This window comes from Bombina bombina, chromosome 3 (genome assembly GCF_027579735.1).
Source record: "Bombina bombina isolate aBomBom1 chromosome 3, aBomBom1.pri, whole genome shotgun sequence".
Lineage (NCBI taxonomy): Eukaryota > Metazoa > Chordata > Amphibia > Anura > Bombinatoridae > Bombina > Bombina bombina.
This window is the reverse complement of record NC_069501.1, coordinates 634,373,015-634,400,682: the sequence shown is the minus strand read 5'-3', so window position 1 is coordinate 634,400,682 and position 27,668 is coordinate 634,373,015. Positions and strand designations below refer to the sequence as shown.

Genomic DNA, 27,668 nt, shown 5'->3' with positions numbered 1-27,668 from the left:
AGCCTATACCAACCTATTTATGGGTTGGTGGGAGGTGTGCCACGTTTTTGCAGATAGAAATCCGTTTAAATCAGACATTCAGCTGGTCAAAAGATACATCGATGACCTCTTGTTCATCTGGACAGGAAGTCATGAGAGAATGATACGCGTAGTGTCAAAACTACCTTATACTCCAAACCGATTGCTTCCATTGCCATATTACATGGTCAGAGCAACCACCCAAAACACACAGGATTTGGCATAGCAAAAGGACAGTTCATCCGTGTACAAAGGAATTGCACAGATGAACAAGATTTTGAGAAAGAAAGCCTGACTATGGTGAATAACCTTCTTGATAGGGGTTAAAATAGAAGGGTGGTAAGCCGTGCCCTGTTGGAGGTTAGTCGGATGGACAGGAAGCAGTTACTTGTTGAACAAAGCTCTCAGGCATATAAGAAGAATAACTTTAATGCTTCAAAACCTATTTTTGTAACCTCCTACAGTGCGCAGTTTGGTGCTATTTGTGAGATTGTGAAAAAGCATCTCCCTATTCTCACAGCTGAAGATAGCCTTAAGGACTTTGTTTCACAAGGCTGTAACTTTATTTCAAGGAGGGGATGCACACTAGGCAATACATTGTCCCCTAGCTTGCTGTGCCAAAGTCCTGTGTCTAGGAGCAGTTGGTTGGAAGTCAAGGGGCACTATAGATGCCATTTCAGTAATTGCATATCTTGTGGTTTCACATCGAACCGCACATAATTTTCAGTCATATGTTACTCAAAAGATTTATGACCTTGACTCCTACACCAACTGCCACTCTACCTTTGTAATCTATCTGGTGGATTGCACCCAATGTAAAAAGCAGTAAGTTGGGTGCACCACCAGGGAGGCCTGAACCAGGATCAGAGAGCACCTTAAGAATATTGAAAACAATATTGAATGCTCCAACCTTGCAAGACACTTTATTCATTATCATGATAAAATGGTTGCCACATTAAAATGGCAGGTGATAGATCATATTAGACCCTCCATCCGATAGATTGGACAAATTATTGTACAAGGAAGCTTTCTGGATTTTTAGAATGCAGACTAGAAGACCATTAGGCTTTAATATAGATGGCAAAATAATTCATTTTTGGTGTCGCCAACATTAATTCTTTCCCTATGGATATATACTATTGGTGATCCCCAAGATCAAATACAAATTATCCCACATGTTTTATAATTTCTCCTTCCCCACTAAGACAGCATACCGTATACATTGCATTACATTTTTATTTATTATAGCTACCTATATGTAGCTCTCACTACTTATCCACTGATAATATATGTATATGTAATTCTCTTTTTTTGCTCCCTTTAGAGTTTGTATGCCTAATAACTAATGTTAGGCCCTGTTCTTCTATGTTAGCATTTTTAAGCTTTATAGGGATCCCTTATACACTTGTTATGAGTTATCAGTAGGCTATTTCTACATGTGCTATTGTACACTGGTCATATATATGTTATAGCTGCTGTTATTTAATGTTATCTTTTCCAGGGATGTTTTGATATTTGAATATTCCTCTGTTTTGGGGTTCTTTTGATTTCTTGGGGTTATTATGCCAATTTTATAATTGTTCAATATTTCCCCTTTACATGTTTTTATATGTATTTTCAATTACTGTGTATCAAAAGTCAGTTTTGTTCAATCTATGCAGGCTACGTCCCCTTTAAATTGTAATTTAGTAGTTGTAACACCTGAGGACTCAGGTGTATTTAAGGGGCTATTTTTTCACTATTCAGTTGAGTCCATGATTAAGGCAGTGGGCTGCCGAAACGCGTAGGTCTGGGATTTTTCTCCTGTATTACCAGGGGCATTTTGCTTCTTAAGCTGTTTTTATGTATCTCCTTTAAGCAATAAACATTTTTGTGAATTCTAACGCTTGGAAGGTTTGCTGGTCTTTTCGTCTGTTATACATTTACTTATTCCCAGCTAAACCTCAGTGTTACCCAGACCCACAGAGGATACCATTGGTCCACGTCACTACCTGACGTCATCCGGAAGTAACTGACAGTTTACGAGACGGCTTACGCCGCTACTGAGAAAAGTGGAACGCCTGCCCTGATAGGAGTCGAGGTCAGAGTGGTAACGAGAAGGCTGATGGCCCAGGGACCCAGACTAGAGAGAGAAACTGCTGCAGTTATCTGGTGAACGATCCGCTGCCACGTTTCTAAGCCTACACCACATGAAAGATATTCTCCGGTGTTTTTTGCTTCAAACGCTGGTGACTTTGTTTTGAGCTGCAAAGAAGGACTGTTTGTATATACATATTTTATAGTGGACTGTTTTATAGAGGGAGGGGTTTTGTTTTTACACCTTAATTAGTTTGTTCTGAGTTTTGAAGTGGTTTTTATGCGGTTATCCTTTACATTGAAAAAGTTGCAGCGCCACTGATTTTAATGGGACTTAACTTGAAACTAGTGACTATTATATATATTACATATACATATACACTTTGGAGCCCTTTCCACTCAAATACCTGAAAATAAGAAAAAATAAATTTCTGTCGTAAGATGAGGATAGTCCACAGGTTGTTCATAACGATTGGAATATATTTTCTGTCACTAGGAGGAGGCCAAGAACCCTCACAAGAGCTTTATTCCCTCCCACCCCCTCTCCCCACTTAGTTGTTTTTTAGCCTCTGAGTAGAGAGGTTGAAAGAAGTGCACTGCAGGCAAGATTTTATTATTTTCCATCTAATTATTTATTGGAAGGTCAGACCTGACTTGAGACCCAGTACCCCTTTTCCAGCTTCACTCAGGGAGACTTCAGGATAATTTCTCCAAGATTCTAAGTGAAGGAGGAGTAAAGGAATACCTCAATTATGGCATGTCAGTACTCTCACAGGAAAATTAACACTTGTACTGATAATATGCACTTTAATATGCTGTCTTGAAAAAGGCTGGTTTACTACCCGAAACGTCGACATGTTTTAAATTACCGCAAATTTGTTTGCGCCAACTTGCAGTAATTTACTCTCCCCATATTTTTGTATTACAATTTGAAAGTAAATGTGATTGCTTGAACGCAACCGCATGTAAAGGGACAGTCTACATCAGGCCCAGACTGAGCGTCGGGCATTCCGGGCAAATGCCTGGTGGGCCGGGGCGCAGTTATCTTAGCCCCCGAGGCCGTCCCTGCAAAGACACCGCCGCATAACAAGAAGACAACCTTTCCCTTACAGAAATACCAGCCCCCCTCCCCCTTAGGCTCCCACGGACGTGCGTGCGGCAATAAGAAGAGAGGTTAACCTGCTAGCTGGCAGAAGCATCCTGTGTGGGGCCACTTTTTTGCAGTATCACATCCAGAGAGCGGTTGCATGTATCTCTCTTTCTTGGCGGCCGCTGCCTCAGTGTTGCACCTAATGAAGCCCATATTCAAAGGTTTTTGTTGTTGATACCGGGCTCAAGTGCAGCACTGAAGCAGGGGCACGCCAAGAAAGAGATACATGCAACTGCTCTGGATGTGGCACGACACTGAAGTGACTTGGGTGACCACTTCGGGTGACCAGTGTCCCAGGGATAAAATAGCCTGCCAGTGCGAGTGCCGCGGCCACCATGGCCATCTGTCACTGTCACACAGACAGTCCTCCTACTCCGCCGGGGATTGACGTGGAGACGCCAGGAGGGAAGCAGGCTGCCTGCACCTGCGCACCAGCTAGTGGAACTGGGATGACGACAGAGAGTGCTCAGCGCGGGCAGAGCACAGACAGACTTGAGTCGTCATCAGCATAGAGTGCACAGTCACAGTGCCAGAGCTCAATCAGTCAGCACTGCAGATCTTACCACCAGTTAAAGCAGATGAGATTACACTGAATAAGACAGCAGACTCAGAGGGGTAAGAATAGACAGAAGTATAATACAGTGAGTTACTAGACATTGAAAACCTATCATATGGAATTGCACATTGCCTCTTAGTTAACTTATATTGTGTGTGCTTATTTAATTTAGTATATTCATCCTCCTGACATTTTAATTGTATCCTGATTATATTATCCTAATATGGATATCATCAACCATACAATAAAAATAATTTTCATTATGATATATATTAAAAAAAAATATATACCACAGGTGGTTTGAATATTATACAAATCGACACTGTGTGTGTGTGGACAGTTTGACATGTTGTGCTATACCTATACAGCTGTTTGATACATATATATTCACTATACATGCACACTGGCTGCACACTATAAACTTCATATGAGTGTGTGTATGTGGTGGTGTGTGTGTTATATGAGTGTGTGTATGTGTATATGAGTGTGTGGTGTGCCAGCATATGAGTGTGTGTATGCGTGGTGTGTGTGTATATGAGTGTGTGTATGTATGGTGTGTGTGTATATGAGTGTGTGTATGTGTGGTGTGTGTGTATATGAGTGTGTGTATGTATGGTGTGTGTGTGTATATGAGTGTGTGTATGTATGGTGTGTGTGTGTATATGAGTGTGTGTATGTGTGGTGTGTGTGTATATGAGTGTGTGTATGTATGGTGTGTGTGTGTATATGAGTGTGTGGTGTGCCAGCATATGAGTGTGTCTATAGTATAGTGAAGATATATGATAAAACAGCTGTATAGGTATAGCACACATGTCACACTGTCCACACACACACATGATTATTTGTATAATATTCAAACCACCTTTGGTATATATTTTTTAAAATTTATATCATAATGAAAATTAATTTTTATATGGCTTTGATATACATAATAATAATATCAGGATAATTTCATACAATATACTCACTAAATAAAGTTGATTTAAAAGTGCACACACATACAACAGTACATTGTATACCACCTGTCTAAAGTGGTGACCACTGTTTTGTTTTTTTTTCTTTAATAGCAAAAATAACTTTTTTATCATTGTAAGATAAAGCTATATATTTGCAATAAAATACAGTTAGATTTGACAGTGACACTGTCCCCTTGTTCCCTGTCCCCTAAAGAATTTAGCTCTGTAATATAAATATTAAAAATAAATACTTGTTTTTTTTCTAGTTTGTGCATAAATATTTATCTATAATCATCAGACTGTGCATTATTATGAGTAATAAAAAACATACTAGTAATAAGTGGCCTCTGTTTATGTTTATTTGTTTTTTTTTCTCTCTCATACATAAGTATTTAATGTGTTTTTGAAGGTTGCTTTTTCTAAAAAAAAAAACTATTCATGTAATATGTTAAAAAACAAAATTTATGCTTACCTGATAAATTTATTTCTCTTGTGGTGTATCCAGTCCACGGATTCATCCATTACTTGTGGGATATTCTCCTTCCCAATAGGAAGCTGCAAGAGGATCACCCACAGCAGAGCTTTCTATATAGCTCCTCCCCTAACTGCCACCTCCCAGTCATTCGACCGAAGACAAGCAAGAGAAAGGAGAAACTATAGGGTGCAGTGGTGACTGTAGTTTAAAAATAAAAAACACCTGCCTTAAAATGACAGGGCGGGCCGTGGACTGGATACACCACAAGAGAAATAAATTTATCAGGTAAGCATAAATTTTGTTTTCTCTTGTAAGGTGTATCCAGTCCATGGATTCATCCATTACTTGTGGGATACCAATACCAAAGCTATAGGACACGGATGAAGGGAGGGACAAGGCAGGCGCTTAAACGGAAGGCACCACTGCCTGTAAGACCTTTCTCCAAAAAATAGCCTCCGAAGAAGCAAAAGTATCAAATTTGTAGAATTTAGAAAAAGTATGAAGCGAAGACCAAGTCGCCGCCTTACAAATCTGTTCAACAGAAGCCTCATTTTTAAAAGCCCATGTGGAAGCCACCGCTCTAGTGGAATGAGCTGTAATTCTTTCAGGAGGCTGCTGGCCAGCAGTCTCATAAGCTAAGCGGATTATACTTCTTAACCAAAAAGAAAGAGAAGTTGCTGAAGCCTTTTGGCCTTTCCTCTGTCCAGAGTAGACAACAAACAATGCAGATGTTTGACGAAAATCTTTAGTAGCTTGTAAATAAAACTTTAAAGCACGAACTACATCAAGATTGTGTAATAGACATTCCTTCTTTGAAGAAGGATTAGGACACAGTGACGGAACAACAATCTCCTGATTGATATTCTTATTAGATACCACCTTAGGAAGAAACCCAGGTTTGGTACGCAATACTACCTTATCTGCATGGAAGATCAGATAAGGGGAATCACACTGCAAGGCAGATAACTCTGAAACTCTTCGAGTCGAAGAGATAGCTACCAAAAACAGAACTTTCCAAGATAAAAGCTTGATATCTATGGAATGCAGAGGTTCAAACGGAACCCCTTGAAGAACTTTAAGAACTAAATTTAAACTCCATGGCGGAGCAACAGGTTTAAACACAGGCTTGATTCTAACTAAAGCCTGACAAAACGCCTGAACGTCTGGAACATCCGCCAGATGTTTGTGCAAAAGAATAGACAGAGCAGAAATCTGTCCCTTTAAGGAACTAGCTGACAATCCCTTCTCCAATCCTTCTTGGAGAAAAGATAATATCCTGGGAATCCTGACTTTACTCCATGAGTAACTCTTGGATTCACACCAATGAAGATATTTACACCATATCTTATGATAAATTTTCCTGGTGACAGGCTTTCGAGCCTGAATTGAGGTATCAATGACTGACTCGGAAAAACCACGCTTTGATAAAATCAAGCGTTCAATCTCCAAGCAGTCAGACGCAGAGAAATTAGATTTGGATGTTTGAAGGGACCTTGAAGTAGAAGGTCCTGCCTCAGCGGCAGAGTCCATGGTGGAAAGGATGACATGTCCACCAGATCTGCATACCAAATCCTGCGTGGCCACGCAGGTGCTATCAAAATCACCAAAGCTCTCTCCTGCTTGATCTTGGCAATCAGACGAGGGAGCAGAGGAAACGGTGGAAACACATAAGCCAGGTTGAAGGACCAAGACGCTGCTAGAGCATCTATCAGCGCTGCCTTGGGATCCCTGGACCTGGATCCGTAACAAGGAAGCTTGGCGTTCTGACGAGACGCCATGAGATCCAGTTCTGGTTTGCCCCAAAGTTGAATCAACTGTGTAAATACCTTCCGGATGGAGATCCCACTCCCCCGGATGAAAAGTCTCCCGACTTAGAAAATCCACCTCCCAGTTCTCTACTCCTGGGATATGGATAGCTGAGAGATGGCAAGAGTGAACCTCTGCCCATGGAATTATCTTTGAAACCTCCAACATTGCCAGGGGGCTCCTTGTTCCCCCCCTGATGGTTGATATAGGCTACAGTCATGATGTTGTCCGACTGAAATCTGATGAACCTGACCACAGCTAGCTGAGGCCAAGCCTGAAGAGCATTGAATATCGCTCTTAGTTCCAGAATGTTTATCGGAAGGAGTGCCTCCTCCTTAGTCCATGAGCCCTGAGCCTTCAGGGAGTTCCAGACTGCACCCCAGCCCAGAAGGCTGGCATCTGTCGTTACTATAGTCCAATCTGGCCTGCGGAAGCTCATCCCCTTGGACAGATGGACCCGAGATAGCCACCAGAGAAGAGAATCCCTGGTTTCTTGATCCAGATTTAGTAGAGGGGACAAATCTGTGTAATCCCCATTCCACTGACTGAGCATGCAGAGTTGCAGTGGTCTGAGATGTAGGCGGGCAAACTGTACTATGTCCATTGCCGCTACCATTAAACCGATTACTTCCATACACTGAGCCACTGAAGGACGAGAAGTGGAATAAAGAACACGGCAAGAGTCTAGAAGTTTTGACAATCTGGCCTTCGTTAGGTAAATCTTCATTTCTAACGAATCTATCAGAGTCCCTAGGAATGAAACTTTTGTTAGAGGTGATAGAGAACTCTTTTCTTCGTTCACCTTCCACCCATGGGACCTCATAAATGCCTGAACAATGTCCGTATGGGACCTGGCGATTTGAAAAGTCGACGCCTGTATCAGAATGTCGTCTAAGTAAGGGGCTACTGCTATACCCCGCGGCCTTAGTACCGCTAGGAGGGACCCTAGAACCTTTGTAAAGATTCTTGGTGCCGTGGCCAACCCGAAGGGAAGAGCCACAAATTGGTAGTGCCTGTCTAGAAAGGCAAACCTGAGAAAACGATGATGATCTTTGTGTATCGGGATGTGAAGATAAGCATCCTTTAAGTCTACAGTAGTCATATATTGACCCTCCTGGATCATAGGAAGGATGGTTCGAATAGTCTCCATCTTGAAGGATGGGACTCTGAGAAATTTGTTTAAGATCTTGAGATCTAAGATTGGTCTGAATGTTCCCTCTTTCTTGGGAACTACAAACAGATTTGAATAGAAGCCCTGCCCCTGTTCCTCCTGCGGAACTGGGTGGATCACTCCCATAACTAGGAGGTCTTGAACACAATGTAAGAATGCCTCTCTCTTTATCTGGTTTGCAGATAAAAGTGAGAGATGAAATCTCCCTTTTGGGGGAGAGGTTTTGAATTCCAGAAGATAACCCTTGGACACAATTTCCAATGCCCAGGGATCCTGGACATCTCTTGCCCGAGCCTGGGCGAAGAGAGAGAGTCTGCCCCCTACTAGATCCATTTCCGGATCGGGGGCTGCTCCTTCATGCTGTCTTAGAGGCAGCAGCAGGCTTTTTGGCCTGTTTCCCCTTGTTCCAAGCCTGGTTAGGTCTCCAGACCGGCTTAGACTGGGCAAAAGTTCCCTCTTGTTTTGTGTTAGAGGAAGTTGAAGCTGCGCTACTCTTGAAGTTTCGAAAGGGCCGAAAACTAGACTGTTTGGTCCTTAATTTGTTGGACCTATCTTGAGGAAGGGCGTGACCTTTTTACTCCAGTGATGTCAGAAATGATCTCCTTCAGTCCAGGCCCGAATAGGATCTGTCCTTTGAAGGGAATGTTGAGAAGTTTAGACTTTGAAGTCACGTCAGCTGACCAGGATTTAAGCCATAGCGCCCTACGCGCCTGAATAACAAAACCTGAATTTTGAGCCGTTAGCTTGGTTAAATGAACAACGGCGTCAGAAACAAATGAGTTGGCTAGCTTAAGAGCCTTAAGCTTGTCAATAATATCTTCCAACAGGGTTTCAACCTGTAGAGCCTCCTCTAGAGACTCAAACCAGAAAGCCGCAGCAGCAGTGACTGGGGCAATGCATGTAAGAGGCTGGAGAATATAACCTTGTTGAATAAAAATTTTCTTAAGGTAACCCTCTAATTTTTTATCCATTGGATCTAGAAAAGCACAACTGTCCTCGACAGGGATAGTGGTACGCTTAGCTGGAGTAGAAACAGCTCCCTCCACCTTAGGGACCGTCTGCCATAAGTCCCGTGTAGCGGCGTCTATAGGAAATATCTTTTTAAAAACAGGAGGGGGAGAGAACGGTACACCTGGTCTATCCCATTCCTTAGTAATAATTTCAGAAAACCTCTTAGGGATTGGAAAAACATCAGTGTAAGTAGGTACTGCATAGTATTTATCTAATCTACATAATTTCTCTGGGACTACAATAGTGTCACAGTCGTCCAGAGTTGCTAAGACCTCCCTGAGCAATATGCGGAGGTGCTCAAGCTTAAATTTAAATGTAGACATATCAGAATCAGGTTGAAGTATCTTCCCTGAATCAGAAAAATCACCCACAGATTGAAGCTCCCCTGCTTCAGCTTCAGTACATTGTGAGGGTGTATCAGACATAGCCACTAAAGCGTCAGAGAGCTCTGTATTTATTCTAGTCCCAGAGCTGTCTCGCTTTCCTTGCAATCCTGGCAGTTTAGATAATACCTCTGTAAGGGTATGATTCATAACTGCCGCCATGTCTTGCAAGGTATACGCAAAGGGCGCGCTAGATGTACTTGGCGTCCCATGAGCGGGATTTATAGGTTCTGACACGTGGGGAGAGTTAGACGGCATAACTTCCTCCTTGTCAATTTCTTCTGGTGATAAATTTTTTAAAGCCAGAATATGGTCTTTGTAATCTATAGTAAAATCAGTGCATTTGGTACACATTCTAAGAGGGGGTTCCACAATGGCTTCTAAACATAATGAACAATGAGTTTCCTCTATGTCAGACATGTTTAAACAGACTAGTAATGAGACCAGCAAGCTTGGATAACACTTTAATAACTGTGAACAAGCAAAAAAATAAAAACGGTACTGTGCCTTTAAGAGAAAAAAACAATCACAGAAACTGCAAAACAGTGAAAAAAGCAGTAAAATCTACGAAATTTTTACAGTGTGTATAATAGACTGAAATAGCATTGCACCCACTTGCAAATGGATGATTAACCCCTTAGTTTCAAAACCGGATTAAAAAAAACGATATAAACGTTTTTAAACAGTCACAAGCAACTGCCACAGCTCTACTGTGGCTCCTACCTGCCCATACAACGACTTTGGAAGGCACAAAAACCCTTTAGAGAGGTCCTATATGTTCAGGGGACTCCTTCAGGGAAGCTGGATGTCTCAAGCTGCAAAAACTACTGCGCAATTTAGGTGCTAAAATAGGCCCCTCCCAACCTGTACTCACAGTGAGAGGGCCTTAAAAAACTATCCCTAGGCAAAATCTAGTCAGCCATGTGGAAAACTGGGCCCCAGAATAAAGTTTTATCACCAAATTGTAATAAACGTTTATATACCTCAAGCAAACGTTATATCTATTCAGTAATGAGAGTAAATAACAAAAATATTACCCTTTACAGCAAGCATGATACCAGTCATTATTAAATCACTGTAATCAGGCTTACCTTGAATAAATCCGGTATTGTCAGCATTTTCTAGTTTATCATCTCTCTAGAAAAATTTAAAACTGCACATACCTCAGAGCAGGAGACCCTGCACGCTATTCCCCCAGCTGAAGTTACCCATCTCTTCAGTTATGTGTGAGAACAGCAGTGGATCTTAGTTACAAACCGCTAAGATCATCAAAAAACCACAGGCAGACTCTTCTTCAACTTTCTGCCTGAGGCTAAAATAGTACAACTCCGGTACCATTTGAAAATAATAAACTTTTGATTGAAGATAAACTACATTAATGCACCACATCTCTCTAGCTACTTCCCTTGTCGAGAGCTGCAAGAGAATGACTGGGAGGTGGCAGTTAGGGGAGGAGCTATATAGACAGCTCTGCTGTGGGTGATCCTCTTGCAGCTTCCTGTTGGGAAGGAGAATATCCCACAAGTAATGGATGAATCCGTGGACTGGATACACCTTACAAGAGAAAGTACAATCCATATTTTGGTTGATTCTTATTTCTGTGATCAAAGAGGAAGTGACTTCTCCCATGTGCTTCTTGACTTGATTCAATGGGCTCATGTTTTAAAGGAAAATAACTTCAAGTGTTGATAGTTTTAGTATAGTGGCGTGCGTGCATATGAGTGTGTGTGTGGTGTGCGTGCATATAAGTGTGTGTGTATATGAGTGTGTGTATGTGTGTAGCGTGGTATGTATGGCGTGGTATGTATGGTGTGTGTACTTATGATTGTGTGTATGTGTGGTGTGCATGCATATGTGTGTATGTGTGGTGTTTATGCATATGAGTGTGTGTATGTGTGGTGTGAGTGTGTATATGAGTGTGTGTATGTATGGTGTGTGTTTGTGTATATGAGTGTGTGGTGTGCCAGCATATGAGTGTATGTATGTGTGGTGTGGTGTGCCGGCATATGAGTGTGTGTATGTAAGGTGTACATGCATATACGTGTGTGTGTATGTGTGCCGTTCAATAAAAAACGGTGTGGGCTGCTTTGCCCTAAAATGCCTGGGCCCATTTTTGGTCCCAGTCCGGCCCTGGTCTACATCTTAGTCAGCTTAAAGTGACATTGTACACTAGATTTTTCTTTGCATAAATGTTTTGTAGATAATCCATTTATGTAGCCCATACAGAGTTTTTTTTAGTAAAAAACGTATAGTTTGCTTATTTATAAATAACATTGTATATCACTAACCCCTAAAGATGGTACTCACCAAAGTTGAATCTGGGTGGTGGAGCTCCATCTTCATCCCGACAGCACTCCATCTTCTTCCTGGAGGTGTTATTCTATCTTAATCCATCTTCCGTCACCAACGTCGTCTTCATGCGGTCACCCGTTACACACTGAATTTTGAATGCAAGGTACTCCCTTTACATAGGGGAACCCTTGCATTCCTATTGACTTATTTTCAAATTCAAATTAACCAATAGAAAAAGCTTTTAAAATTAGTTGGGTTTTTTTTTCTCGTTTTAGATAGATAGAAGGCCACCGCCAGGATGATGATGGACCACCACAGGGATAAAGATGGAACGCTGCCACCCAGATTCAACTTTGGTGAGTACCATCTTTGGGGTTTAGTGATAGGATATTTGGGGTGTTTTTCTTTTTTTGATTAGGGATTTTTGTTTTTCGACAGCAAAAGAGCTAAATGCCCTTCTCAGTGCACTTTTTATGGTAGTTTTTTTTTAGATAGTCTTTTTGAGGGTGGGGTTACTTGTAAAATGGTTTAGTGTGTTTTTTTGTTTTAAAAAGAGCTAAATCACTTTAGGGCAATGGCCTACAAAAAGCCCTTTTTGGTGCTACTACTATATTAGTATACGTTTTTTTTATTTTGGGGTGTTTTTTTTAAAGTGTGGCTTTAGTTTTAGAAAAGGCTTAACTGTTTTTGTTTCTTTTTTGGTAATTTTTTTTCTGTAATGGTATTTTTTATTTTATGTTCTGTAATGGTAGCTTTTTTTATTTTTTGTAATGGTAGCTTTTTTACAGGTACAGCTAGGTTTTTTTCCAGGTAAGGTTAGCTTTTTTGGGGAAAACACCTAAGGGGTGTTAGGTTAGGGGTTTAGATGTTAGTGGGTATTTTGCGGTGGGGATTCTGGTGATTTAGAGGTCAATAGTGTAGCGTGGTAGTTTGCAATGGGGGTTGTGGCGGTTTATGGGTTAATAGAGTAGTGGGGTAGTTTGCAATGTGGGGTTGTGGCAGGTGTATGGGTTAGTAGTGTAGAGGGGTAGTTTGCGATGGTGGTTTTGGTGGGTTAGGAGTTATTAGTGTAGTGGGTACTTTGCAATGTGGGGGTGTGGCAGTTTAGGGGTTAATAGTGTAGTGGGGACTTTATAATGGGCTACATGGTGGGTTATGTGTTAATAGGGATGGGGGGCTAATGGCAATTTGGGTTAGCGTGCGAGAATGGGTTTTAGGTTTCAAAGAGGAAGACCATATCCAGCTTGTTTATTTAATAATATTAATTAAAAAACAACAAGCCAGCTACTTTAAAAATGTGTGCATGTATATGAAGGATGAACTAATATTAGTATGTTTGTAGACGATTATCCAAGTATAGAGATGTCATGCTGAGTCACGTCAGAAAAAAGAAAACTGAAGCAGAGATAAATAGGCTGAAGGGAAGTTTATGTTAGATGGCTTTGATTTTAAGCTCATCAATTCAGTACAATTGTTTTTCTTCTACAAAAACATATAAAGGTCACAAAGACTGCTTTATTTTGAGCATGTAGAAAATGTGTTAATGTTTGCCTTGACATTTACAATAATAGGGCCACATTACCTGTTGAGCGCTAACAGTTACACGCAAGCGAGAAGGGGTTTATCTTGGGTGTTTGCGCTTGTATTGCAAGTTTTTACACTCATAATAACACCATCTAATAAAAATTATTTAAAAAATGTATTGCACGCAAAAGTTATAAGGGTCTAAAGATATGAGGTCTCAGGTGTTAGAAAACAAAAAGGCATGCAAAGGGCTTTAACATAGATAGAGAAACATACATATACATGTCTAAAGATGGATATGTATATATATATTAAGAGGTTGTGAAATCAAAGCTTTTTAAAGGAATAAATAATATTAATAATAACATTTTTGTTAATTCCATTTGAGCTGGGGCATTATGGGTATACAGTACATTTGTGTATGAAAGAATAAGGTCCACCTGTCTACTAAGGATTGCAATTTGCACAAGCTGACAGTGGTGGAATAGTGCTCCTGTTCTCAAGTAATTGCTATAGAGCAGGGCATGACAATCACCTCAGTAATATCAGTCAAGGGTTATTTTAGTCTGAGTTGGCGGAGTGGGTTTAGGAAGTTGTGGTTTAAACTGATACTTCATAAATATAAGTTGAGGGCTCAAATGATCAAGTCTGCAACCAATAGGGGCATTCACCCTTTGATAAATCTAGCCCTTAGAATACTTCTATTAATAAATGTAATTTACATGGGATATGTTAAAAATACTCACAGCATTTGGAGCACCTTGGAATAGGGGAGCACTGTGGATACCACTGTATACATAATGCCTGTCAGAAATAAAATCATAGTTAGCAAACAAAGTAATATTTGCTTTTATTTGACTACAAAATGTATGCTGTAAACAGGAAAGAATATTATGCCATTTATATTTCTAACAATTGTCTTCTGTTTAGAAGAAGTAATTATGGTAATAACTTTAAAAAAAATGTATGGACCTTACAATTTACATCTGTAGGTTGGTGAGATCTTAAAATCTGCATAAACTCAAATCAGTTATTTTAGTTCATTATAAAGTCCTCAGAAATTAAATATCTAAATCAAACTGCTAAATAGGTCTTAACTGAAATAGAGTAGGAAAGCATGCTAATAATATTTATGCTGTGAAATACAATATCATGAGGAACCTAGGGACCAATATATCGAACCCATTTAAGTGCCACTGAGCTAATGATAATAGTTATTTGTGTTCATAAGGCAGTGCCATAATATCACAAAAGTTAACATGAAAGTGTCTCTGTGATTTGAGTAGTAGTTATAAAATGTCAAATATTTTTTTTAAACCGTACAGATATAAAAAGTTTGATTTTTAGAATATTTAAAAAAAAAGTTAAAGTTTTAGGGACAGAAAGCTAACACTTAAAGGTACATGAAACCCCAAACAAATGATTTTGTGATTCAGATAGAGCACACAATTTTAAACAAACTTTCCAAATTACTTTTTACATCTAATTTGCTTTGTTCTCTTGGTTTGCTTTGCTGAAATGTATACCTAGGTAGGCGCAGAAGCTGGGGGCTAGCTGCTGATTGGTTGCTGCACATATATGCCTCTTGTGATTGGCTTGCTGATGTGTTCAACTAGTTTCCAGTGATGCATTGCTGCTTCTTCAAGAAAGGATATCAAGAGAATGAAGCAAAATGTATAATAGAAGTAAACTGGAAAGTTGTTTACAAACATGCTTTATCTGAATCATGAAAGAAAAAAATTGTGTTTCAGGTCCCTTTAAATATTCTAATTTAACCATTATAAAACAGTTATTATTATTTAACATAATTTTAGTGTGGTGTTTTTATGTTCTATAAATATCATTTCCAGTACCTAATTAAAATGTCTAACTAAAACACACATAGACAAAGCAAGTAACTCATTATTTGTGCAGCTGCATACATTTACCTTTTCTATACCGGCACTATATTGGTTCTGGTAAAAGACTGTAACTTATATCTGCCGGATTGTATCAATAAATGAAGAATGGCATAACCTACATTTGCATACTAAAATGAAACATAGTAATACTTACTTTGAATTTCAAATGAGCAGCAGATTATTTTTTTGACACATTTCAAACTTTTCTTTCATTCCGCTGATCCCTATTTCATGTGACAACCGTCAGCCAATCACTGACTCATATATGTACATACTGTCAACTCTTAATAGGACAGTATATTTAAAAGTAGGCTTTCATGATTCAGATACAGCACATCATTTTAAAGAACTTTCCAATTTACTTTGATTAGCTACGTTGCTTCATTCTTTTGGTATCCTTTGTTGAAAAACATTTTTAAATAGACTCAGGAGCAGCACGACTGAGAGCTAGCAGCTGTTTGGTGACTACACATATATGCCTCTTGGCTTACCTGATGTGTTCAGTTAGCTACCAGTAGTGCATTTCTAATTCTTCAACAAAGGATACCAAGAGAATGAAGCAAATTTGTTAACAGAAGTAAATTGGAAAGTTGTTTAAAATTATGAATCATGAAGGAAAACATTTGGGTTTTGTGTCCCTTTAAAGGAACATTAAATACCTTGTACTTACAAGACATTTCTGTTGTGCTGCTATATAATAACATATTAGCCTAGTCTAAAAACAAATTAACATCCTTTTTACTGTACTTGTTTTTCAATAGCCAAACTCCACCCACCATTTTTCTTATTTGGAGGAGCCAATCTGGGATTTAGTCTGCAGACAACAAGGGTAGTCATGATCATAATGTTAGTATAAAATACTTTTTTTTTTTTAACAGTTTTTATCAGTTAAAGCCAATTGGGGAAATATATGTAGCAGGGTCAGCCTTGAGAAGACAGCAGTATAGTCATAAACTTTATAACATTTAAACCTCTAAATTTCTGCCTGTTTTTAAGCCACTACAGACAGCCTCTTATCTCATGCTTTTTTATTAGCTTTTCACAACACAAGACTGCTAATTCATGTGTGCCATATAGATAACATTGTGCTCACGCTCGTGAAGTTGTGCAGGACACAGCACTTATTGGCTAAAATGCAAATCAATAGATAATAAATAAAAAGTTAATGTGATCAGGGGGCTGTCAGAAGAGGCTTAGATACAAGGTAATCACAGAGGTAAAAGGTGTATTAAAGGGACATTCCAGCCAAAATTGGAATCCACATGGATGCATTTTAGTCTTGAATAGAAGCATTTTTGTAATATACATGCATTAGAAAAAATGCTTCTAAGAAAAGCTATAGTTGCTTCAAAAGTGTATTTAAGTATGCACTGTGCACCAGCATTTTAAACAAAGCACTTGTTTAGAGAGCCTAAGGTGCTTGTACCATCTGATAATGACTCCATTTGTTAATTGGTGATATGATACAAGCCCCACTAGCACTCTGAGCAGCTGCAGTATTTTAAAAGCTGGTGCACTAAGAATTTCTAGCCATGCTTCACATGCACATGCAGAGAAAAATGTTAACACTAAAACAGTTATAACTTTTACTAGAAGCATTTTTGCCTATAGGCAAATATGTTTGTATTCAAAGTTGTAATTCATCTATGTGCATTTAAATTTTGACCGGAATGTCCCTTTAATATAACCAAGTTTCCTGTGAAAAACTGGGGAATGGTTAACAAAGGGATTATCTATTTTTTTAAACAATAAACAGTTTGGAGTTGACTGTCCCTTTAAAGAGACATTAAACTACTGAGTACAGCTACAGTAGGGTAATTATTACTTACTATGCTGTTTCTTTTCCCTGCAGCTCTCTTAAAAGCCATTCTATTATTTTAGCCTATTACAGAATCTAGCTGCTAAACCTATTATTATAGACTAGGCGATAAGCCTGCCAGAGGGCAGTCTATGTTTAAAAAAAATACAAACCCCCAAGCTAAAATTACATAAAATAAAAAAGTAAAATTACAGAAAAAAATAAACAAAGCTATCCAAAATAAAAAAATTAAACCTAAACTAATACCCCTATAAAAATAAAAAATCCCTCAAAATAAAAACACCCCCTAACCCACATTTTTTCTTTTGTGATTCAGATAGAGCATGCAATTTTAAGCAACTTTCTAATTTACTCCGTTCCGCACCTCCTCTTTGCGCCACCTTCGCTTAGGATGACGATAGAAGATGATGGAGCCGCTTGGAAGAAGACCTTCACCGCCGGACTTCAGGAACGGTGAGTACCTATTTGGGGCTTAATCTTAGATTTTTTATTTATTTATTTTTTTAAGATGAAGAGACACTGAACCCAAATTTTTTCTTTTGTGATTCAGATAGAGCATGCAATTTTAAGCAATTTTCTAATTTACTCCTATTATCAAATTTTCTTTGTACTCTTGCTATCTTTATTTGAAAAAGAAGGCATCTAACCTTTTTTTTGGTTCAGACTCTGGGCAGCACTTTTTTATTGGTGGATCAATTTATCCACCAATCAGCAAGAACAACCCAGGTTGTTCACTAAAAATGGGCCGGCATCTAAACTTACATTCTTGCAATTCAAATATAGATACCAAAAGAATGAAGAAAATTTGATAATAGGAGTAAATTAGAAAGTTGTTTAAAATGTCATGCTCTATCTGAATCACGAAAGAAAAAATTTGGGTTCAGTGTCCCTTTAAACTACCAATAGCCCTTAAAATGGCCTTTTGTAGGGCATTGCCCTATGTTAAATAGTTTTTTTTACTTAAAAATCACTAATTACCCCCTAACAGTAAAACCCCTTACCCAAACAACCCCTCCAAAATAAAAAAAACTAACACTCAAAAAACCTAAGCTATCCATTGCCCCTAAAGGGGCATTTGTATGGGCATTGCCCTTAAAAGGGCATTCAGTTCTTTTACTGTCCATTAAATCCCTAAAGGGACACTGAACCCAAATTTTTTCTTTCATGATTCAGATACAGCATGACATTTTAAGCAACTTTTTAATTTAAAGTTTAAATGCCGACCCATTTTTGGTGAACAACCTGGGTTGTTCTTGCTGATTGGTGGATACATTGATCCACCAATAAAAAAGTGCTGTCTAAAGTCTGAACCACAGAAAAGCTTAGATGCTTTCTTTTTCAAATAAAGATAGCAATAGTACAAAGAAAATTGATAGTAGGAGTAAATTAGAAAGTTGCTTAAAATTGCATGCTCTATCTGAATCACAAAAGAAAAAATTTGGGTTCAGTGTCCTTTAATCTTTAAAAAAAAAAAAAATCTAAGACTAAGCCCCAAATAGGTACTCATCGTTCCTGAAGTCCGGCGATGAAGGTCTTCTTCCAAGCAGTTTCTTCATCGGGGAAGACCGTTCCACACCTCCTCTCTGCGCCACCTTCTCTCCGGATGAAGACAGAAGATGATGAAGCCGCTTGGAAGAAGACCTTCACCGCCGGACTTCAGGAACGGTGAGTACCTATTTGGGGCTTAGTTTTAGGATTTTTTTTATCTTTGATTTTTTTTGTTTGTTTTTTAAGATTAGGGATTTAATGGGCTGTGAAAAAGCTGAATGCTCTTTTGAGGGCAATGCCCATACAACCCCTTTGAGGGGTTTGGTCGGTGTTTTTTTTTTACTGTTCGGGGGACTTAGTATTTTTTAATAGCAAAAGAGCTGTTTAATCTAGGGTAATGCCCTGCAAATGGCCATTTATGGGCTATTGGTAGTTTAGTTTAGATTAGGGGGTGTTTTTATTTTAGGGGGGCTTTTTTTATTTTATAGGGATTAGGTTTAATTTTTTTTATTTTTTGTAATTTTAGATTATTTTTTTGTAATTTAATGTTAGGTTTTATTTATGTATAACATAGTATTGGGGTTAATTTAGGGGGTGTTAGGTTAGGGGGCTTAGTAATTAAATTAGTTATTTGCATTGTGGGGGGTTAGTGGTTTAGGAGTTAATAGGTTAATTAGGTTTATTGCGATGTGGGGGTTTGGCGGTTTAGGGTTTAATAGGTTGATTAGGTTTATTGCAATGTGGGGGGCTGGCAGTTTAGGAGTTAATAGGTTAATTAGGATTATTGCGATATGGGGGTTTGTCTGTTAATTAGGTTGCCTGAGGAAACAGCTAGTTCAGCTGAGAAACGCATTGCAATCTGTTTTTAAACATTTGTTTTTATATACCTTGGGTAACACCAATACCCTTAGGTTTTTATACCATTTGTTTTAATAAAATGTTCTCTGAACTATATAGAAGCCTGAGTGTGAATTCATCATTCCCAGCACATTACCTCCTGTGCCTTGTATCAGTTTTGCTGGGACACTGTGAGTTCCCATTCTGCGTCAATTAGCACACTGGGTGCTGCTCTATTTGTGAGTAAACCACAATACAAGACCTATACATTTTCTCATCACCACAGTATCACACTAGGAGGCACCCTCTTTTTTGTGATTCTTCATTCACAGATTCCTAATTAGGTATATTGGGATGTGGGGGGTTTGCGGTTTAGGGGTTAATATTTTAATTATGTTATTTGCGGATTAGGGGTTAATTACTTTATTATTTTGCGATGTTGGCAGTTTCGGTGTTTGTTAATACTTCATGCAGGAGGTTATTTTTTTTTTAATTTCTTGCAGGCAGTTATGGGTTTTTTCGTTGTTTCATGTGGGCGGTTGCATGTTTTTTTGTTTTTTTTTAAGGCTTTGTTTGCCTACGCTGCATCCAGGGGATTTCCGAAAATGGCAGGGTGGTGAAAGAATTTTTTCAACACCCTGCCATTTTCGGAATACACCGGCGATGGATACGTTACAAACGCGATTATAGTATAGATACTGTAAAAAATATTAATAATCTATAGAATATATAATAACTCCTGTCAGGTTAGAGCGGTAGCAATAATTGTTAGGTTTTTTTTCTTCTATATTCTCTATTGAAGGCTACGTTCTCTATACAAGTCTATCTAAAGTCTGGAAGTTAGCACAAGTCGGACAAACAGCTTACTTCTAGCAAAGTTTATGCTCGAGCGGGAGCGCTAAATACCACTCCACTTGTAATCTAGCCCTATATTCATATAGGCATTTAGTTCTATGTATTTTACATTGACATCATGATATATATATAGAAATATATATTTAAAAATAAAAAGAACATTTTCTTCTATGTGAAGAACATTGGTATGTAAAATATTCATAACACACTTCAGGTTTCGCGCTGTAGGTCTAATGCTGTGTTGGGTTAGCGCACATGATTTTTTTTATGTAAATAGTTATTAAAGTATATCACATGGTAACATTCTTTCATACACCACTAGCAAATATGGAGATCAGTCTCATAAATGCCCCAGATAACCCAGTAAAGGGGTTAAACACACAGTAGAAGTCCCATGGAACACTGCTGGTCCTGAGTGGAAACCACTGCTAATTGCACATCTACAGGTGAACTCTGTGAAAGAAATCACAAAACAAGGGCGCCTCCTAGCGTGATATTGTTTGAAACTATATTTGGTATAAATGTGCAAGAGCGTACTCACAAGTAGGGCAGCACCTAACTGTGCTAAGTGGAGCAGGCTGGGAGATTTCAGTGACCCAGCTCACTGATCCAGCGCGAGAACCGTGTTCCCAAATCTTATCCAATGCTTTTCCAATGCACGAAAACAAGCTCACACTCTCAACGTAAATTAAAACTTTAATTTAATAAAATATATGTAAAAACAAAGGGTCTAATATTAACCCTATGCATGTAAAATACAGGAAGCAACGCGTTTCTCAGATCTCTGTCTGTTTCCTCAGGCTTCTGTTAACTAAATGAGAATACTGGCTTTTATACAAACAACAACCAATCATTAACCATCACAAGAGACACACCTCTAACATAGGTGTGTGTGGTCTTACCGCTACTCAATCGGCTGATTTTTTTTTATACAAACAGAATAGAAACATATCACATTTCATAGTTGTGCATAGTTCTGAATACAAACAGTCTCACAAATATCATACAAAAAAAATTGGTAAAAATACCATCAAAACCTCAATGTAAATATCATGTATCCCTTAATATTTTATACTGTTAATTACTGCCAACTGTGCTTACCATAAAAATAAGCTTTTTAGTTTAATGGGCATAAATATTGCCAACCATAGTAATGTGCATATTTTCTGACTTAAAGGGACATGAAACCCACATATTTTCTTTCATGATTTAGAAAGAGAATGCAATTTTAAACATCTTTCTAATTTACTTCTATTATCTAATTTGTTTTATTCTCTTGATATTCTTTGCTGAAAAGCATATCTAGATATGCTCATTAGCTGCTGATTGGTTGCTGCACATAGAAGCCTCATGTGATTGGCTCACCCATGTGCATTGCTTTTTCTTCTAATAAGGATATTTTAAAAAATGAAGCAAAATAAATAATAGAAGTAAATTGTAATGTTGTTTAAATTTGTATGTTCTATCTGAATCATGAAAGAAAGATTTTGGGTTTAGTGGCCCTTTAAGGATGACTTGCAAGTTTTTAATCTGAACATTTTTTGCATATGTATCACCTCATAGTCTGTGAGCTGTGCAGAGAACGGTGTTCACCGATTTTTGTAGGTGTGTTTCAGTTACCGCATACGTCAATGATAGCGTAATTTGACTCTAAATCAAAAGATATTTGTGTGGTCGACCAATAGGGACATTAACTGCTTAGGTCTTGGATCTCATTGGTGTTGTGTGACTACCACTGCTGACTGGATCAATGGCGGGTTCTGCTCAGGACCCGCAGTTCTCAGCAGGTCCCGAACGGCACTACTCCTTTGCGGGGGTTAAACACACAGTGATGTAAGGTCGATAATCTTAAAATTACATTCTCTAACGAATTAGAGCATGTTATTTTTCAACTATTATGGCCCTTTAATACTCTGCAGCGGGTATAACAATCATTTAGAACATACATTTTTCAGTAGTGTCCTTTAACTCATTAAATGATTCCCATGTGCTTTTTAACCATAGATTCCTACCTCATGAACACATAACATGCCCTATACTGCTCTTACTTCTGTCTCATGCACCACACTATTAGTTTCTCTACATTGAAAGTTCTTATGTGAGCAGGGAACTCCATGTCATGTTTTACCGTTTCTTGTTATATATGATTATTATTTCTATGCATACAATTTACCATTGCTGTGTAACAATGAGGAATATGCTGGTAATTTCTAACTAAAAGGTAACTGATGTGATGTAAAACATGTTATTGCTTTTAACATTATTTCTAACTTTACTAAACCAAAGTATAAGGCATCAATAAGCCTCTACTTAGCTGAATATCTCACTGTAATAATCGGTTGTATCGTTTATCTTAAAGGGACAAGAAACCCACATTTTTTCTTTCATGATTTAGAAAGAGAATGCAATTTTAAACATCTTTCTAATTTACTTCTATTATCTAATTTGTTTTATTCTCTTGATATTCTTTGCTGAAAAGCATATGTAGATATGCTCAGTAGCTGTTGATTGGTTGCTGCACATAGAAGCCTTGTGTGATTGGCTCAGCCATGTGCATTGCTTTTTCTTCAACTAAGGATATCTAAAAAATGAAGCAAAATAAATTATAGAAGTAAATTGTAATGTTGTTTAAATTTGTATTCTCTATATCAGAGCTTTCCAAACTTTTCATGTTGGTGACACACTTTGTAGACCTACATCATTTCGCGACACATTAATTCAGTTGTACTAGCAAAAAGGAGGTTAAACTAACTTGTTTTAAAAGATACGGACACATACATAAATTATATAATAACAAAATGCATTTACATACAAGTAACAGTAAGTATGTGCAAGAATTAAAAAGAGTTTAATAACACCAATAGCTACTAACTATTTTAATGGGATGTATGAGGTTGATGGGATGAACACAGTTTCATAATATTTAGTGGAATATTAGATAAAGACACTCGCATTTCATCATCAAGCATTTTTAATCTTCCACTTCCTATCCATATATCAAGAGCAGGAGCAGCAATGCACTACTGGGAGCTAGCTGCAAAAAAAAACCCACTGACTTCAGCTCAGCGTTTAAAGCTGCCACCCTCAGCGCTCTGTGAGTCCGACTGACTACTGCCTGCACTGCAAACACACTTCTGTCCCTCTCACTGGCTACACTTGCAGTCACAAGCCTATTGAGGAGACTTCATGTGCAGTCAGGACCCAATGTGCCGCCAAAGCCGCCAATGGGAATAGTTTCAGTTCCCACTGAGCTGTGCCAATTGGTTAAGATGATCTGTGACCCACTAGGTATCAATCACGTGTCAACCATGTGATATGCGTAGCAGGCAGGTGGAAAGTCAGAAACCAAAAAACTATTTAAAATAAAATAAATTTTTAAAAAAATTGTGCTGAAGCAGGGACACACCTACACACTGCTGCCGACACACTAGTGTGTCCCGACACACAGTTTGGAAAGCACTGCTCTATATGAATCATGAAAGAAAGATTTTGGGTTTAGTGGCCCTTTAAATACATATGCACAAGTACTCCGTATTTGCCCCATTTTCAATCTTTTTTTACCACTGAGTATTGACAAAGTCTCTCTCTATATATATACTGTATATATATATATATATATATATATATATATAGCGAGTCTGGGAAGACGGGAAATACAAATGTAATTAACATTAACTTCATATGTCAAAGTAATGTAATACTTTGAATGCAGTGAGCACTTTTGCAGTTAGAACTATGCAGCTGTAAAAGAGAATAACAGTAGTTTCAGATCCATTCTGCAAGTCTGCAGAATAAGGCTTATCTGGCACAGCATCTTTAAAGCCATTTCATTTGCTTAATGAATTGTGCAAGGTCTGAACAGAAGCCAATCAAAGCAGATTGTTTAATATACATATAGAAAAAACAAACAAAAATAAGTTTTCAGTCAGCTACAAAATGCTTTTTAAGTGTACTTTTTATCACAAGATTTGGATCAAAGCTAGTTATTTGGTTACAATTACCTTTTACAATTTATTTGGGCAATATAATAACATGCAAAAAAAACTGCATATTAAGTAGAGAATGAAATGTGCATTTGTTTTTTGTGAACACATTCTATTGGTTATTCATTGCATTTGGATGAAAATAAATAACAAACCGCCACCTACATGGATTGAAAGAAAAACACACTAATTTCTTCAAATTTCTTTCGGATTTAACATCAGAACAAATCTGTGTAATCCCCGTTCCTCTGGCTGAGCATGCATAGTTGCAGTGGTCTGAAATGTAGGCGTGCAAACGGTACTATGTCCCTTGCCGCTACCATTAAGCCGATTACATTCATGTACTGAGCCACCAAAGGGCGCGGATGGAATGAAGAACACGGCAGAAATTTAGAAACTTTGACAACCTGGACTCCGTCAGGTAAATTTTAATTTCTACAAAATCTATCAGAATCCCTAGGAGGGAAACCCTTGATATTGGGGATAGAGAACTCTTTCCTGATCGGAACAGCCAATCGGATTGAACTTGAATCTGATTGGCTGATTCAATCAGCCAATCAGATTTTTCCTACCTTAATTCCGATTGGCTGATAGAATCCTATCAGCCAATCGGATTTGAAGGGACGCCATCTTGGATGACGTCCCTTAAAGGAGCCTTCATTCGTCGGTAGTCCGTCGGGAAAGAAGGATGTTCCGCGTCGGCGGGATGAAGATTGAAGACCCCGCTTGGAAGATGACATCGCCCGGATGGAAGACTTCTTCAGCGCCTCTTGGAAGATGACATCGCCCGGATGGAAGACTTCTTCAGCGCCGACTGGAGGATCACTTCATCGGATGGAAGATGTCTTCAGCGCCGCTTGGAGGATAACTTCTGCCGCTCCGGGTCTCCTCTTCGGTTCCATCGCTGCTCGGCTGAGTGAAGACGACTCAAGGTAGGATGATCTTCCGGGGATTAGTGTTAGGTTATTTTAAGGGGGGTTTGGGTTAGATTAGGGGTATGTGGGTGGTGGGTTTTAATGTTGGGGGGGGTTGTATTTTTCTTTTACAGGCAAAAGAGCTGAATTCTTTGGGGCATGCCCCATAAATGGCCTTTTTAAGGGCTGGTAACGTAAAAGAGCTTTGAACTTCTTAAATTTAGAATAGGGTAGGGCATTTTTTTTTATTTTGGGGGGTTTGTTATTTTATTAGGGGGCTTAGATTAGGTGTAAGTAGCTTAAAATTGTTGTAATATTTTTTAAATGTTTGTAACCTATTTTTTTTATTTTTTGTAACTTAGCTTTTTTTATTTTTTGTACTTTAGTTAGTTTATGTAATTGTATTTAATTGTAGTTATTTGTAGTTAATTTAATTTATTTAATGATAGTGTAGTGTTAGGTTTAATTGTAACTTAGGTTAGGATTTATTTTACAGGTAATTTTGTATTTCTTTTAGCTAGGTAGTTATTAAATAGTTAATAACTATTTAATAACTATTCTAACTAGCTAAAATAATTACAAAGTTACCTGTAAAATAAATATAATTCCTAAAATAGCTACAATGTAATTATTAATTACATTGTAGCTATCTTAGGGTTTATTTTACAGGTAAGTATTTAGTTTTAAATAGGAATAATTTATTAAAGTATAGTGTAGTGTTAGGTGTAATTGTAACTTAGGTTAGTTTTTATTTTACAGGTAAATTTCTCTTTATTTTAGCAAGGTAAGCTATTAAATAGTTAATAACTATTTAATAGCTATTGTACCTAGTTAAAATAAATTGAAAGTTGCCTGTCAAATAAAAATAAATCCTAGAATAGCTACAATATAATTATTATTTATATTGTAGCTATATTAGGGTTTATTTTATAGGTAAGTATTTAGTTTTAAATAGGATTAATTTAGTTCATAATAGAAATATTATTTAGATTTATTTAATTAATATTTAAGTTAGGGGGGTGTTAGGGTTAGTGTTAGACTTAGGTTTAGGGGTTAATAAATTTATTACAGTGGTGGCGGTGTAGTGGGGGGCAGGATAGGGGTTAATAAATGTATTATAGGTGGCGACGGTGTAGGGGGGGGCAGATTAGGTGTTAATAAATTTAATATAGGTTGCGGCAGGGTCTGGGAGCGGCTGTTTAGGAGTTAATACATATATTATAGTTGCGGTGGGCTCCGGGAGCGGCGGTTTAGGGGTTAATATGTATAGAGTAGCTTGCGGTGGGCTCCGGGAGCGGCGGTTTAGGGGGTAATAACTTTATTTAGTTGCGGCGGTGTAGGGGGGACAGATTAGTGGTGTTTAGACTCGGGGTAAATGTTAGGGTGTTAGGTGCAGACATCTCCCATAGGAATCAATAGGATGTCTGGCAGCAGCGAACTTGTACTTTCGCTATGGTCAGACTCCCATTGATTCCTATGGGATCCGCCGCCTCCAGAGTGGCGGTTTGAAAACCAGGTACGCTGGGCCAGAAAAGTGCCGAGCGTACCTGCTAGTTTTTTGATAACTAGCAAAAGTAGTCAGATTGTGCCGCACTTGTGCGCGGAACATCTGGAGTGACGTAAGAATCGATCTGTGTCGGACTGAGTCCGGTGGATCGAAGTTTACGTCACAAAATTCTACTTTTGCCGGTCTCTAGCCTTTGATAACTAAGGCGAATCAGCCTCGCCACAAATACGCTGCGGAATTTCAGCGTATTTGAGGTTGACGGCTTGATAACTAGGCCCCCTTGTCTCATAATTATATGTTGTAAGTGCTGCAGCTTTAAGATCAGCTTACCACACCCTCTGGGTATGTCTGGGTCTCTGTGACATCATTAGAAGTCATGTTTAGTTTTACTGAGCAACCTGTTAGTAAAGAAGCCATGTGGTTGTAGCTGAATAAAAGTTTGACTGAAGTACCTGCTGCAGAGTCTCAGTGATATTTGCAAGTCACATTGGACACAAGGTAACAGCACACAACTGAATGTTCTAATCCTAACTACACAGAGAACAAAACACTCAGTACATTCATATTTGTATCTAAAATTGCATTAATACATTCAATGCAAATTAAGCAGATGCACTGAACAGATCCAGAGTAATAAAAACACAATTTATGCTTACCTGATAAATTTATTTCTCTTGTGGTGTATCCAGTCCACGGATCATCCATTACTTGTGGGATATTCTCATTCCCAACAGGAAGTTGCAAGAGGACACCCACAGCAGAGCTGTAATATAGCTCCTCCCCTAACTGTCATAGCCAGTCATTCGACCGAAAACAAGCCGAGAAAGGAGGAGCCATAGGGTGCAGTGGTTACTGTAGTTTAAATTTAAAAATTACCTGCCTTAAAATGACAGGGCGGGCCGTGGACTGGATACACCACAAGAGAAATAAATTTATCAGGTAAGCA

At 38.4% G+C, this 27,668-nt stretch overlaps 1 protein-coding gene across 1 annotated transcript in view; it reads right to left on the bottom strand.

Moving 5' to 3' along the window:
• LOC128651855 (uncharacterized) overlaps positions 1 to 27,668 on the bottom strand; it is a 199,174-nt gene that overhangs the window by 58,464 nt on the left and 113,042 nt on the right. Inside the window, exon 7 of the mRNA XM_053704840.1 lies at positions 14,165 to 14,222. Within this exon, the coding sequence (XP_053560815.1) occupies positions 14,165 to 14,222 (58 nt within the window). The remainder of the gene's footprint in view (positions 1 to 14,164; positions 14,223 to 27,668) is intronic.